This window comes from Cololabis saira, chromosome 20, assembly GCF_033807715.1.
Source record: "Cololabis saira isolate AMF1-May2022 chromosome 20, fColSai1.1, whole genome shotgun sequence".
Taxonomy (NCBI): Eukaryota; Metazoa; Chordata; class Actinopteri; order Beloniformes; family Belonidae; genus Cololabis; species Cololabis saira.
The window spans coordinates 27,365,003-27,382,032 of NC_084606.1; the positions used below are offsets into that span (position 1 = coordinate 27,365,003).

General features: G+C 40.9%; 1 protein-coding gene across 1 annotated transcript in view; it reads left to right on the forward strand.

The window, feature by feature from the left end:
- The window catches only part of LOC133419939 (pyruvate carboxylase, mitochondrial-like), a 290,321-nt gene that overhangs the window by 53,223 nt on the left and 220,068 nt on the right, over positions 1–17,030 (forward strand). Inside the window, exon 10 of the mRNA XM_061709419.1 lies at positions 13,605–13,723. Within this exon, the coding sequence (XP_061565403.1) occupies positions 13,605–13,723 (119 nt within the window). The remainder of the gene's footprint in view (positions 1–13,604; positions 13,724–17,030) is intronic.

Sequence of the window (17,030 nt, forward strand, 5' to 3'; positions counted from 1 at the left end):
CACGACTGGAAATGTGAATGTTTTGTGGCTGCGTGTGTGAGCATTATCCCCACTACCTCTGTTTCATGTTTTGCTTCGCTGTCGTCCTCATAAGGCAGTGTTTATGGACAACATGCTCATTATGTTTTTACTTTCTGCTGACTGAGCACCGTGTGTAAGCAGAATGTGGGGAGAAATAAGTCAGCTGGCGTAAAGTGGTGAGACGTGCTGCGCCGACTCACCCGAAGCTGAGGTGTGTTGTCTGATATTAAAGCTTTTGGAGGAGTGACGACAGAAGAGACAAATACAAGGTCTGGGGAGGCAGTTGTAGGGAAAACAGAGTGCAGCCTTTAAGACAGGCTGGTGCAGGAGGATGGAGGGATTGTAGGAGACAACACACTGACTCACTATGAGATTGTTGGCACACACTATATAAATGTGTGTGTATGTGTGTATACAGTTGTCTGGAAAAGTGTTTGCCCCCTTCCTGACTTCTTATTTTTCTGCTTGTTTGTCGATCTTAAATGTTTCAGATCAAATTTAAATATTAGACAAAGATAACACAAGTAAAAACCAAATGCAGTTTTTAAATGAAGGTTTTTATTATTAAGGGGAAAGAAAAATCCAAACCTACATGGCCTACAAGTAACTTTGATGTATTACTTATAATTCATGTAGAGTAATTGTAGAAATGAAGAAATTGGGCACAAATGTAATGTGCTGTAAACTACAGACCTTTTCCAGTGTTTATAGCGCATAACATAAATGGTGATGTTTTGCCAATTCCTTGGCTGTGTGACTTGTTTAATAGACTGGTCTTAGGCGTAACTAGTTCCACTGAAGCTTCAACGAAACTCATCTCGTGTATTTTGGCTTTCATAGCTCAGATTCTGGCCTCTCAGATTGCAGAGCGAGAGCCGATGATGCTCACTAGTACCGCTCAGCGTGGTACACAAACACGAGATGAAGTGCATGCACTGCTTTGGATTTTAAGCTGCTGCAGCTCAATTATCACGGAGACATAACGGTTTTTAAAATTCAGCTGAGGTTTTTTGCTTCAGATGTTCAGAAGTTTACTGCTTTTCACTCGTGGACTGCTAACGAGCAAAAGCAGGTGCAAAGGGGATTTTTCACCACTTTTTTTTGTCTTCAGAGACTGCTCTGATTTATCCCCAAACAATTCAATGTTTTCCCAGCTCTCATTGGGGACCTCCATCATGGAGGAGATGCATGAAGCGTCATGTCCTTTCTTTTTCTAGTAGTCATAATGTCTACTGTGCTTTATAAAGAAACAAGCATAAGGACACCAACCATGAGAAAGCAGCAGTTGGAAAGCAGCAGATTGAAGTTGATGCAAGCAGGAGGATGGAGAGAGAACCTTTTTATAATGTAGCAGACGCTTTTATAAAATGTTATGGCCTTGTATTGCAGGTTTCAGAGAAAAGAGGATGAAAAACAGGAAAGAAAAATGAAGACATTGTTGGTAGATCGATAAAATACAAAGGAATGTTTGTGTTGCAAGCAAACCATGATGCATGGCTTATGTGCAGTAACGGATTTCGAAGTTCTGCTGATGCCGTGTAAATATATGAAACGTTGAATTGGCCTGATCGTTATAACTAATTATCCATTTTTTTTTATAGTTTTTTTTTTTTGGGGGGAGAAAAATGCTGAGTCAGTTGTTGACATTTCATGAAAAGCCGAAGTCGAAGTGTGCAGAAAATGTGATTGCAAGAGAGATGCTGTTTGATGAGCAGGTAAATGCACAAAGGTTTTCTATTTATATATATAATATAAAAAACACCTACCTGTATTTTATTGTGATGAAATAAAGCTTTGGTTGCCTATTCGAATCAGTTTGTTGAAACTCTGAAATGTGTGGTGTGATTGTCCTCTATACTGTATGTCCTTCAGTATATCTATAATTCAGTATATATATATTCAATATATATATAATTCAGTAGATCCGTAAACTACTTTTAAAGTCTTTATTTAGTTGGATGGTAAACATGTTTTATGAACCCATAATACTTGGTGACGTCTGGACTCTAAATTCATCATAGGGACCCTCCCCCAGTGTATGTTTGGTTTTCACATCTGAGTGCTGCTTTTTATCTAGTCTGTTTGCACTTTTGATGACACGGCTGTCTATTTGTCCAGCTGGTGCCAAACTGCAGCTTTCCTGCAGTTCATATGATTACTAAGAAAAATGAGTCACGAAACGGTACATGAATATTTGTGTTTCCTAACATGAGTTGACATGAACGTGACAGAGCTCCAGCTACAGTATTGTTTGCATATAAATGACATTTTTGCAGACTGCAGTGGTGTTTAAGCTGCAAGTCTGTCTGCAGTTTAAAGAAAATGACCAACACGTGGTAAAGCATATTAGAGGAGCTGGGATTAACTTTTGATGTAGTCACCTTCAGGCCTCTAGCAAATGACCTTCAAGGCTTGTGATTTGTTCCTTAAATTGACAGATGCTTATCTTCAGTTGTAGTTTCTGTCCTTGTGCAGCTTTTGGCTTTGTTCAGACGACCTTCCTTCATTTCTTCAATCCTTTGTCACTTTGCTCTGCTGTTGGTTCATCAGCCATCTGCCCATCTTCACCATTCAGTGCTAAACAATAGTTGCTCTTAGCGCACTGCCTTTCTTAGGGGCATTATTTTAACAAAGGTAGTGTGCAACTAAATCTCCTCTGTGTTTCAAAGACTAACAAGGGTTTAGTTGGATGCTAATGAGGTATTTTGTTTTGCATTGGTGTACAGGGCTTCCTGACGATTTTACTATGATGGTCCAGCGTATGGTGGTGCAGCCGAGTAAAAGTACCACGTATGAAAGGATACTAGAAAATTAGTAGCTCATGCAAAGTAAAGAAAATGTTGATTTATTGGACTAATTTAACCTCTCTTGGGCAGAAAAAAACCCTCCTTTTTTTGGCAAACCTTTTTTCTAAAACACACTGGTTAATAAGGCGACCTATCAAGTGAGCGCTCTTCTGTTTATGTCAAGGATTTACATCAGGACCTTGGTTGACATTCATCTGTAAGTGTGAGTTGGTCCTCAAGTTTCCAGCCTAATCTGTTTGTTTGTACATGCAGGCGGCTTCAGCTACAGCTTTGGCTGAATAAGAATGCTGTAATATATAATAATAAAGAAATGTAATAATTGCAATGAGCGTGTAATTTGGTCGTAAGACATCAATTATTTGAACATGCCCAACAATTATTGTAAATGCAGCATTTCAAACTCACCCCCTCCTGCAGTGTTGAGGAAGAAAGTTTACAAGAAGGTTGTAGCAAAAAATGAGAGGAAATGTAAATGAGATCTTTTTTCTTTTCTTTGCAATTTAATTTGATTTCCCCTTTTTGTTTGTTTTCTTCTTCCCTATAATTGTCACATTCATGTGGTTGCGGCAAATGCAATTCTCAACGTTTTCAGTCCAGCTAAATTTAAAATGTGGAAGAATTGGAAGAAAGTGTGCACGCCACACTGTTTTTATTGGGTCACCAGACTCAAGATTAATTATGGTAAGGACGTCAGTATAATGCTATATCTTCACCTAGCGAGTAATTATGTCAATATAAAGTGGTCTGGTCTGCTTTTTCAGATATCTAGTACTAAAACTTAGTCGAATACTGTCGTGACTGTAACTTAAAGCTGTTGATTTATGGTCGCTGACCAACGTGTGCATGTCGCTAAACACTGGTGGTAGTTTGCATTTAGAAGACTCTAAATCCATGTTGTTTCCTCCCCTGAATTTAAATGACTCTTAAGGCTAAAGCATATTATAAACAGTTTGGGATGTAGGAATGTGTGTTTCCCATATCAAAGTTATATCCTCAGACACTTTAAAGTGTTGCAAAACCACCCACAACCACCCCCCTCCCCCCCACTGTAATTGGTATTGATTGGTTATTTTAGAGGTTATGCTGTGGCACTTTGTATCCTTACTGGATTTATTTTATTTTTTTAAGATGACCAAAAAAAGTTTTCCACTTGGTCTAGCCGGTGGAGGTGCATCTGGAATGGAGGGATGAATACATGAATTGGAAAGTGGATGAAGGATTCTGGTCGAGCTCCTTTCCATTACAGCTGGGATGACTGAGTATAGGGGCAAATATGAATATGTGCGGGTGCATGCGGGATTTATTTAGGTAATGATGTGTTTGTAGATGTACATATCTGCTGGCTGCATATATATATATTTTAATTTAATTCTTTTTTTCACTTTTTTCGGTTGTGTGTTTTGGGTGGGTGAACTCAACTGCTGTGGTAGCTGCCTGCAGCAGGAGGATTAGCGAGGTGGCAGCGCTGAAATGGAGCTGATCTATTCGAGTGTGCGCCTGTGTTATTTCGTGGCTGTATCGGCTATGAATCGGATGAGACTTGTGTGTTGGGAGTTTGAAAGGGAATTGGATTGGATTACAGAAAATCTTGGCAACAGATTAATTCCAATCCCCAGAAGAGAGGAGCGAGATGAAAGAAAAGAAAAAGGAGGACTGCAGTTACAGTGAAATAAGCAAAGTTTAAGTGCAGTGAGAGTGGAGTGAGATGTATTGTATGATCCAGCCTAATAAGTGCTGCTGACTGAAATTGCTGTTAACCATCACCGAAAAAGCTTTTCATACTGACGTTTATGGTTTTTATCTCTTGTGAAGGCCACATTTTCTATCAACTTAACAGGGTGATGGTCTGCCCACATGTATTTCTTTCTTTTCCCATTTTGTCAGAACTTGACTCTTCTGGTGATATTAAAATTGGCCATAGTGATGCATGTTGAGTTTGTTTTTTCTTTCTTTCTTCCCTTTTGATTTTCCTATTCTAGCCTTCAACAATGTGATTTGCTGCAACACATTTTTATAAAATAAAAAATGGATTTGTATTTTCAGATAGGATACTTGGTCCAGACTGCCAGTATTTTCTTTTCAATTTGTTTAATAATACGTACAGTTGGGATGTTAAGAACTGCACCTTTTAACACAAGTATTTAGATTGAAGCTGCTGTAAAGGTTTGAGTCTCAGGAGTTGACATCTGTTTGCTTCCTTGTCTCATGCTGCAGTTGAAATCAGCTGAATTCCTAATAGTCCATGTTTTATATCGTCATCCGCTCCTGTTGTCAGACGGCACAGCGAGTCAGAAATGGTAACTGAAATAACACACCTTAACCACTGTTTTCCATCCATTGTCTGTTCAGATCTTCCCGTGATTGTTTGTTTGATTTTTAGTTGTATTTGAAAGTGAAATGACTGAGAATGTGATACAGTTACTGAAGGCGAGGCAAGTTTATTTGTGTAGCACATTTCAGCAACAAGGCAATTCGAGGTGCTTTACATAATTGCATATCTGAAAAGTGAAGACGAGAGGGGAAAAAAAAGTTACACTTCAGGGGTAGAATAAAGAAAAGTTGGACATAAACTGGAGTTTCAATTGAGGACTAAAATTAACATAGTTTCAGGTTAAATTCAGAATAGTTTAAATAATTCAGTCAGACGGTTGTACTGAGGATGTCCTTGGACAGGCTGCTGGTGTGCAAGACGCTGAGCCGCTGATGGGAATACATCCCAGCTAAATTCAGCAGTACATCCAAGAGGTTGCATCTCCAAAAATATGGAGAACAATTAGTGAATTCTGTTGTTTGGTGAAAATAAATGCAAATGTTTGTTCGACCATTAAATGGACACCGAATTCTTCTCTGGTTTGTTCCGTTTGCTGATCGCATGTTAGCTATACTGCTCAACACTGCCCCCTGTGGTTTCCGGTGGTCTGCTCTAGCAGTGGATCTGCAAAGCCCCTGAAAATGGACCAAATTAGGATCTTAAACGACGATGGAGATGGACAGAACGGTCTGCTGCGTCAACCATAAATGGGCCTTTTAATGCTGTTTTTTTTTTCCCACCTGATGGTAACGTTTGCATGCTCTCTCAGCTCAGATACTATGAGCGGGCAGCAGGAGGGTTAACTTGATGGCGCTTTTGATTGTGGCTGGGGATTTTAATCTGCTGAGCAGCCGTGAAGGATCCTGATGACTCCCTCTCCCCCTCCCTGAAACAGGCCACAGTCTCACCCTGCCTCAGAATGACCAGTCGGTTAAAAGCATTCATGTTTTAGTGGCTCATCCTCCTCCGCCTCAACTCCTGCATCCCTCTGAACTTGAAGAGCAAACGGGTCAAGAGTAGATGTCATTATCACTGGCCTCCACGTTGCCCCGATCCACCTTGGGAAGTAGTCAACAGGATGCATTTTAACTTGCGTTCAGCATTTAATACTGTCGGACGTGACATTCTAGTCCATTGCACATTGCCAGCGACCTAACGTGGACCGCTAACACGTTAGCAGCGGTTAAGAGGGATCAATAGAGACTCTATTTCCTCTAACTGCTGCGGCAAAATCAACTGGAGGTCAAATTGCTGACTTTCTGTCGATGGATGGCTGGCGTACTCAATCACGGGGTGATAGTCTGGCTGCACAGCGGCAAATAGGAAAGCCCTGCGGGGGGTGATGAGGGCGGCCCAGGAAATCATCGGCTACCTCCTCCCCTCCCCGGAAGACGTGGCCAGCTCTCGCTGCCTCTGTAGAGCAAGTAAAAGCCTGTCAGACCTTCTCACACCATGGTCAGTCTGTCCAACCTTCTGCCCTCGGGCAGGGGGTACCGGGGTATCGGGTGTCGGACGAACCGTCTGAAGAACACTTTTTATTCATTGACAGTCAGAGTGACTCACAGACAATCATGGAACAAGTGCAGTAAGTGTGTGACTGTGTATATTCTCTGTGCCTTTATAGCTTTTCCCTTTTACTGTTTATTACTCTTCAATGGTTGAGAGCACTGATGGGGGCTGCGCTACCAACTTTGTTGCATAACTGCATACAGTGATGATGAAGGCTGTTCTGTCCTGAAACAATACCCTGTGAACATGAGTAAAAAGTGGAGATATTTAGACGTAGCGTAGAGCAAAGCATTTGTTGCAAATAAAAGCATTTCATAACTGAATGGCTGAAAAAGAAGAATCGAGTTATTGCAATGGCTCAAAGTCCACAGTTTTGAATCCTTTCGAGACCTTGTGAGTCTGTTCAGGGTAAGAAAAATAAATGCCTCCAAATCTGTTACCCAAACAACAATCCTCAGTTATATGACAAATTGGAAATATTGCACAGAAACAATCATTTCAAGTAAACGTCAAAGGTCTATGTGGTGTTGAATTAGATGTAGTTTTTTCAAATAGTAAATGTTTGCTTTGTTCATAACCCCAATTGTTTTTTTCTTGAAATGCTGAACTCATCCATATCAGGCACATGTGCTCGGAGACACTTGTGTAACCAGTCAACGCCATTTGGCTTGTCAGTGTTGTTGATTACACAATTGATCTTCACTGCTCCCCCTGCAACCCGATATATGTCACAGATCAGAGAGGAGCTCCGTACAGTATCACCACGTCCCCGAACCTGTCCTGACCCACCATGTGTTGCTTCCTGGCCTGTGGGTGGGAGGGGTTTCTGGGCTGTGTGCTGTGGTTTATCAATATTGTTCCCTGGAAAATAAACAGCTTTGACAGGAAATTACCTGTTTTTTGTATGAATGCGATAGATGTCCACTTTGTGTGTTTAGGAAAACCTAGAAGGAATGGTTTTGTTTCTCTTCACCATGGCTTATTCAATCACAATGTCCATACTTTTTGATCAAGCTTGGATCATGTACATCTTTGTCTAAATGTTCTTGCAGAAACTTTACTGTAATAAGGTTCTCCAAAGAGTCTTCATGCATACCAGACGTGACAACAGACTTCATCAGATGTGATCGATCTTTGTTGGATCACAGAGCGAAGAGTGTCTCAAATATTGCCACTAGACTTTCAGACACTTCAGTACTAGAAACTGCACTTCCTGATGATTTCATACAACCACTGAAATAGCCTTTAATTAGGGAAAACGGTGCAGTTTGTGGCATGCTGTGCCCTAATGTCTATACTTCACACCCAACACGGCTATACAGACCTGCCAACACTCCCCTGCATCGACACAGACGGCAAGCAGAAATTGCTTAATCAAAGTAACTGGTTTCAAAAGCCCACAGGTGTCAAGCAAGTCCTTCAGAGCTATTTAAATCCCAAACATCAATTTCTTTAAGTGAGGAAAATAATATACAGTTATGACAGAAAACATCACACAATTCTCAGGAACCTCAAATTCTCAAAACCTCAAACATTTATCAGCGGTGCCTGCAGAGGACTTCAGTGTTTGGCTGCAGGCTACTGTCGTGACCTCAAACTGAAGGCTGCCCTATTAATAGTCTTCTTATAAAAGGTGTCGAATATAAATCAACAAGTACATTCTGTATTTAACACAAGTGAAGGGACTGCAAAGGATTGGCTGCTGGGACCAAGGAGCAAAGCACAGTGAACATAGGTTTTATTTATATATTTGGCCTAAATATCTTCAAAGCTCTCTTATTTGACACAGTTACGTCTATGAGGGTTGCCCTGATCTCAACAGCGCAAGGTTCCTCCTCCTTTTTAACTGCTTTTTCTACCTTGGTGATAAATTTCACCCACTATACCTCTCGGGATAACTGAGGACCACTGCAGGAATTTGGACTTCTTGTCCAACTGTTTCAAGCTTTAGAGGGTGTCGGAAATAAACCAGGATGATTGTCAGCTCTGTAATTGTTGAGTCTGTTATTTTCTACCTCACCTTTTCTATGAAACCCTCAGAGCTAGCCTTTCACTTTCCCCTTATCTGCACTCCTACTCAACATTTCCTTGCGTGTATCTTAATTTGATCACTCTTTCACCTTTACTCCCTCCACCCATTAAGGAGCTTTTTGTACCACTAGTTCTTTTTGAAGTCTTTCTCTTTTAAGTCTGTCTCCCTGTATTTGAAACCACACAACAGCCGACATGCTGGTGTGTGAAGCATTTGAGGACAATCTTTTTAAAGATGTTGTGGCTGTATGGATGCAGCATCCCCCCCCCCCCCCACCCCAAAAGGAGAAAAAAAAAGTGACCTCTTCTGCTATTACAGCTCATTGACTCTGCTGCCAGACCTTATAAAACAGTGACCACTCAATCTGTTACACTGGCTGTTTCCCTCCCTGACTCAGTGTGTGAGGTCGAAGGAGAATGAGCTCAATATGGAGTGACACACGGTGCTGCACTGTGTGAATTTGTGGGTTTGAAATACGTGGAAGTGTGTCCCTTTTTGAATTTTGTGTGTCTACCATTATCAGTGGTGCATCGGGTGCAAAAGTCAGCTTCTCATGGATGGTTGGAGGGTCTGTTGAGAGTGTGTAAACTCCTGTTTTAGGGTATTTTTGCCTTTACAGTATGCACAGGGGTTGATGGTAGATGTATTGATATGAGTCGTGTTTGTAAGGAAATGGTGAGGAGCACTGGTGCATGGATTTGCACTGCTATATGCTTGTGTGGGACTGCGTTTCTCTGGAGGTCAACGGGCCTGCATTAATTATTCCAGCTGCAGCAGCTGGGTAATTGCTCAGTACAGGTAACCCTCGCTCTCACACGAGTGCTCATTTTAATTGGCACAATCCCTGCAAGACTGTCGTGTCGGCTGTGGGAACAACACTCCAGAGCGGTGTAGGTGTTTGTGTGGGTTGCTTTTGTTTTTAGGTGGCCTTCCAAGTTTTTGTGCATCTTGTGTTGAACTTTGTGAAGTTTCATTCGCTGAAGTCTGTGTCTGCGTTCTGGTTTGAATTATGCACGGCACCCTTCTAATGAATCTCCAAGGTGGAAGCTGTGGGAACTCATTTCTCTCTGTGGAGAAAAATTGACGATTATCCAGTGCTTCAAGTTTACAGCCAATATTAATACACGTGCTGCATATTTGCTGAGATTATAATGAACCTGAAACGAGAGAAACCTCCAGAACCTTTCTCTTACCCTTCAGATTAATCTGGTTGAGTTAAATTGGACACGTGATCATATATTGTAATGCACATTTTGGAGATGTCTGAACAATATCTCCCCTGGTATATTAAGACTACAAATAGATGGTTTGTCATCACCTGATTCTTGTTTTAAGTCGCTCTTTCTTTTCCTTCTTTTTGTCTTAAAGCATCACAGAGGCACAATGATTAGCTCTTAGTGCCAGGACCCCTTATAGATGCAAAGATAGTCACTTTTATGACACTCTGTGGATTAAACTTGGGTGGGTACCATCTCGTTTTCTCCTCCATCATTACTTTAAGTCTCTTGGTAACGTCATCGTTATTTGTTACATTTCCCCTTAAAGGTATTCAATATTGAGATGGGAGTTGAGATGTTCTCTGGGTCATTTTTGTAGATGGTAGGGACGGGAGACCACGAGAGCTGTACAATGCTTCCTAAAAATGATCAAATGCTCCATTAAAACAAAATTAAACTGACATTTTAACATAAATCTTATTTTAATAGTTGCATTCAGAAGATGGAAACTGAAGCAGTCCCAAGGGTGTTAAATTTTATGCTTCTTTAAAAAAAAAAATAACTAGAGTATTAATTTAGATCATTTACCTTGTCTATATATATTATTCACTTAGTCTGAGTTTTACAAAATGTCCGTGTTCGTACTACAAATGGAAGTAAGAAACTAAAGATGAAAGTTTAATCCTAAGACTCCATCCATCCATCCATCCAGAAAATTAGACATGCTGTTCTTTCTTGAGCTTCTCCATCCACCCCGAGGTTTTGTCTAGTCATGTTCCCACTAACGGGGTTCTGGGTATTTTTACAACCCTAACCCTGCAAAAGGGGCCTTCAACAAAGCTTCACGGGGCCAAACACTTTCCAGGTAGCTCCTCCCTTATTAAGCATTTAAGGAGCTGACTTTCAGACCTCCCAGTGTGAAAAAGTGTGAGTTAAGTGACAAAGGAACACACAGCAGCAGCAAAGTCTGGAGTTTTCTTCTCAGAGGGAAGTTCCCCTTAAAGCCAGAGATCCGGAGCAATGATGGACAAAACTGTAGACTTCATTATCCTGATGAACATCCACACTCATTAAAAATGTTGGATTACACTGCGTGACAGAACATCTGGAGCTGTGGTGCAGTTTCCCACGTTGGAAATGCATCTCAGGAGCTTTTCTCTCCAGATGGTTGATAAACTGACAGAAAATATTTCATGTCAGCTTTATGGCTGACGGCATGTAGTTTTTTGGATTCGTCCAATTATATACATTTTCAAGTTTCATCTTTACATTTAAAAAAAAAAATTATGGCTCACGTACTGAATAATGGTGAAAAGAGTAGAAGCTGTTGCTGGTAAGAGGCACATTTAAAACGTATTTGGAATTGATCAACAATCATTTGATAAACGATTAAAACTGAAAAGAAACTTGTTTTTGAAAAGGGTAACAAAAGATGTTTAAATTCTATATCTTCTGTTTATTAAATACTAGAAATCAATTCTTACTTATAAATGTAGGCTGAAGTTTGAAACTGTGGGAGTGTGCACCGCCTCTCATCAGAGACCTGCGTTGATGTCTTTCAGTTTCTTTAAAATCATATTTGACCCGAGCATTATCACTGGTAATGATCCACATATATCAGAAGTGTTGTAAAGACTTTGTTTTGCTCTGCTGGTTTTATTGATTCCATATTTTATCCATACAGTCCACAGCGAGGGTTGCTGTACGTCACATCTGCTGCCATTCATCATTCCCTCTCCTCACATCAATCTTCCTATAGTTTTGGGTTTGATAGCCTTCTAAACAAACGGACCAATGACCAGATTGGTACTGAGCCCTACAGTTGGTGGGTTTCGCCCCAAAGGTTCAACTTGTCTTCTCTTATCACTTAGTAGATTACTGTCTCACCATCTTGTGCAAACTTTTCATTGTATTTCATCACATTTTTGTCCCTTCAGGAGGCCGTCATTAGTGCTTCATTAGTTGTGTGTGTGTGTGTGTGTGTGTGTGTGTGTGTGTGTGTGTGTGTGTGTGTGCGTGTGCGCTACAAGTTGAGGAAAACCTTTGAAAATAAATGGCAGTTTCGGCTACACGAGTAAATGAACTTGGATACGTCTGGAAAAATGTTCTTCAAAGCTCTGATAACATAAGCAAGTTAATCTTTGAAGATTTGCTGAAAAAGATTAAATAAATAAAAAAATCGTATTTTCTGCGATACCTGTTTTTCCTTTTTTTAAAGAAAAGAGGAAAACCTCACTTGCAGATGAACAGATGAATGTACATGGATTTAATGTGTCAGCGCAGAGACAAACACTCTGTTGGTCCAAGAGATGACCGTCGGCAGGAGCTCGCTCTCCAACCCTGATTAATCCACATGGGTGGAAAAGGCAACCATGGCCACTGATTGATTGGAGCACTCCAGCCTCACTTCCGTTACCCTAGTTACAGTTTACTCTGGCTGGTGTGACGGGTAGCAGCGACAGGATAGAACAGGGCTCCTCAAGTCTGGTCCTCCAGGGTCCTCCAGCCGCCATTCTGCATGTTTTATGTGCTCCTCAGGTCTAAAACACCAGATTTGGAATGAATCAATTACCACAAGCTTGTCACCAAGATTTCGGCAAGTGTGTTGACCAATTCATGTGAAGCAGGTGCTTTCAGAGACCAGGCGCCTCAAAAACATGCCAGACAGCTGCCCTACAGGACCAGAGCTGCAGAGCCCGAGGCTAGAGGCTGGAGACCCAGCCGTCCTCCGGTTGGCACCCCTGACCCTTCCAGGCCACCTCAAAACCTGTCGCAGCTTGTACTCCGGTTCATTTCACAGCACAAGTAGCCATATCTCTTCATATATTCTTCAAAAACCCTCAAAATAAGACTGAATGTGCTCCATTATGTCTTTATTCACCGCTCAGAAGTCATGTTCACCGAAAGTGCTAGCATCTTAAGTGATTTTAATCTAATTTAACCTGATGAGGTGCGTTAGATGTATGTTGGATCTTTAGAGATCAAACCTTTTTTGCCTTCCAGGTTGTGAATTTGTTAAATTTATGCTATGAAATTCAACTGTGGACCGGATTGCTTTTGGAGCCAGCCCCTTTTAGGACTTTGTGTTGAGGACAGACTAACGAGCCGGATGCAACACCGCGGTTAAGGGCCTAGATTGTGCATCGATCCGCACACATTAGATATTCATAGTTTAGTCCTTTTTGTCTCCTGTGCTGATTATATGCCAATGTACAAGTGCAGTTTCCCTTGAGCCGAGACTGACTAGTGATTCATCATTTAAGTGACGTCTGTGTCCCTGCACCAAGAACGTAGAGACAGATTCCTGTATATTTATTGTTCCTGTCCTCATTTTTGATGCTAATAGAATTTATGAAGTCGAGTTAGCAGAATATTGTCTTAGGTTGGTGAGATTCCAGTTACCGGCTCTTGATTAATGATCTCATTTTGCATTACACGGAGATGATGAAAAGTACCCTTCTCACTACACAAATACAACACGGGGCTCATCCTTTACTGTTTCATGTAACTGTGTTTGCTGCGGGAGAGCGAGCAGCTTTTTTTTGTTCTCATCCTTCCAGTTTCATGCCTCATTAAGATGAGTTAATGCTGCTTAGTGATTGTTTATACTAAAAATATTAGAAGTACTACTTTGATAATTGCGAACTATGAAACTGTTGCTGGATATGTGTATTTAATCTTTTATTTTTCTTAAATTTGTGCCGCAGGTGGGATATGAGAATGCGGGCACCGTGGAGTTTCTGGTGGACAAACATGGAAAACACTACTTCATTGAGGTCAACTCCCGACTCCAGGTTGAACACACAGTCACGGAGGAAATCACAGAGTAAGTAGCAGATGTTTACTTGAGCTGATGGTTTTTGGCCGCTGGGCAGCTGCATGGTTGTGGCAGTTGTCATTTTGCATTAGTGTGCTCTTGCTACAATCTGTCTGCACACAGGTGTGCGACTTCACGGCTGGAGGATTTCCATTCGGAAGATTTGCCGAGTTTGAGGGTGAAAGTTGGGGGTGTGTGGCAGAGGTAGACAATTGCGAAAAGACTGATAATGTTAGGGAAAAAAAATGAAATGGCCAAGAAAATGGAGAGATGGGCAAGATAAGTAGAGGAAAAAGAGATGTTGGAAATGAGGGTGAGGAAGATGGATTAGGATGGAGGAATGTGAGCGAGGGGGAATCTGAAAGAGTCGGGGGGAGAGATGAGCTTGGAGAGGATGAGATGACATAGGAGAGGTGTGAGATAATGAAAGTTATAAATGGCATTCTGCTCCACTGATGACCTGTGACATGTGGTCAGCTGCAACAACACAGATGTGCTATATATGTCCTCGAGTCCCACCGGAGCCATACGTCTTCATTCAGCGCTGTTCACTTTCTGCTCGATGCGTAAACCAAACTGTAAGAGTGGGATAATTAATATAGACCGTTCTTGGTGGAGATCGGTACATTTAAACAAAATGAGCTGTTTCTATAGCAACTGAACATGACTGACAGCTTGAGCCGTTGTCGGTCCTCGTAGACTTGATTACTTCTTCAGCTCATCTTCTTCCTCTTTTATTCCTATGAATTAATACTTCAAGAAATTCTCTTCAGAGTTGCACGACACCGCTTACAACATCTGGAAATCTTTCATCCAGGGAGGAACAGCCTAAAAACATAATAAAAAAAAAAACTTGTGAAATGTTGTTTGGATGCATTTATTTTGTCAATTGAAGTATGGATTTTAGAGTGAATCCATTCAACAGTATATGTGATAGGGGTTTATTGGTGCACGTCTGTAATGAGTTTTGAAATTTGTATTTCTCATCATTTCAGCTCCCCTTAAGCGTAAATAAATATTATGGTGCAGACCCAGCGTGTGATGTCCACATATATGCACATCATAAGTCTCAAGGGGTTAATTTTGTTTCCTCTAGTGTCACTTTTCATGAGCGAGGCTGCATTTGACTGTGTCCTCAGAGCTCAGTTAAAAAAAGAAACTGTGAAGACAAATGAGCACTAAGGGATGCTTAATTCATGCACGCTGTGTTCTGTGGAGTAGTGAAGCTAAGATTGGCCGTCTTTCTTCATCTGTAGGTTTCCTCCCGTTGGTTTTGTTGTACTTTTCACAGCTGAACTCTGGCAGCGTTGGTACAACCTCATGAGTGAGCGTTGCCTGACTTAACTTTCTTTATGAATTTGATATGAAATCAAAGGTCTGTCTGCACAATATGTATGTCTTTATAAATGTGATGAGTATGTCAAATTTCTTTTAAAAGCAGCTGTGCATCAAAATAGAACTATCTACACAGTCAGGTTTTTAAGTTGTATTGTGCGCTTGTGTATATAAGATGCAAAAACTAGACATTTTTAAGGCTTAGACTTTGTGCATAAGAAGGAATATTCAAATATCATATTGTAACAGGCTTAAAAAAACAAAACTGCCCACCAGGTGTAATTGCATAATAGGCTTGAACTTTGCTTTCTGTATAATTTAAAAGGGGTTGTTCCTTCCCAGACTTATAATTTGTACAGACAGTTTCACCGTCTATGCAAATTACACTGAGGATCAGAAATGTGAGAAATGCAAAAGTATCTTCTTTTGGTTGAAACCTGAAGTCTGCATTGTTCCAGAGAATAACATTTCATTTGGAGCAACTTGACATTGCACGCACGTTTCTTTATGAGTACCAGCATCCACCTCCACTCCTCCACTGAGACAATAAATTGACTGACAGTCATTTTTCATCTACTACAGATTCCCTTCAATCCAGCAATGCACCTGTTTTTCATGTCCCTCATTGTGCAGAGAGAATGGCTTATCGCAGAGGAAATTGGACAGTTTTGGAAACTGGAGGTTATTTGAATTGTGGTGGGAGGGCAGTAATTACAGTATTGGAATAGGTGCAGCATCGTTTAAGAAATGGCTCATGTTGAAAGTCTTTGCTGTCACAGACGGTTTTCATTTCAGCCATCAAACGGTCAGAAAGGATTCCTGCTTCCTGCAGCAGACACTGTGCATATCGGTCTCCATTTTATGGACCAAAAGTGCTCTTTTACTGCAGGTGAGATATTACGTTTGAGCGCAAATGGTGAAGGTGAAAACTGTATTGTGGCTTTATTTGAACTTTTCTGTCAGTCTGGACGCTGTTTGTTTCATTCGGAAGAACTTGCAGTTCAGTTCAAGGTGTTGGAGAGCATCGATTCTTGCCTTTTGGTCTTTGAAACAAGTCTTTAGTGATGGACTTGTAAGGTAATTACATTTTAAAACTGTAAGTCGTATGTTATTCCAGGATTCTCCTTGTCTCCCTCACTTTCATTGCTCCTGTTTGTGTTTTTTAGTTGTTTTTTTTCCGCCCAGTAGCCGTTGGCCTGATATTTTCCCTTTTTTATTTTATTCTGCTTTCATACAAAGCCAGACTATCCCTATAAACATCCAGTGGTTGTCTTGCTAGATTTTTTTTATTGACCAAAGGCCACAACAGTCGTTTTATTTTGAATACGACTTAAAATCTGAGTCTTTTAGATCATGCAGCCTGAATCCACTATCTTCCGTGTGCTGTGGTGAGCTCCATGTCTTCCTAATCCACGTCTTGCCTCCTAAAATGACAGCTAAACGGCCTGAACTGTGGATATACTACAGGTCCAAGACGACTTTGGACCTTTCAATATCAGGGAATAATATGGGGCTCCTAATAATTCCTAGCATTGCTTTACTTTGCTTGACGATTCTTTCTTGACTCTTGTTTTGAGCCACATTAGAGGTCTCTCTGTAGGAGTGACCATCATTTGGCTTGAACAGTGCATGTTGAAATATTGGATTAATAGTTAGTTTAATAGGTTGCAACACGTTGCTTTAAATACCACTAGTGACTTCTAGCGACAAGAGCTTTGATTCAGGATATTCAGTAAACTTGGGTTACTTTGTTCCTCTGCTGTTTTTTCCACTCTGTTAACCCTTTAACACTCATCCTAAATTAATAGAAACACTTCTCAGTCAGCCGGAGGAAAAAACAAAACAGGAAATGATATCTTACTGACACAAATGTTAATGAGCACAGCCGCGTGCCGGTTGTGTGTGTAGTGCTACTGCGACACGGCAGACGTTTCTGTGGTGTGACTGAGACCCTAAGTGATGAAGGGTGATTCACGGTCTG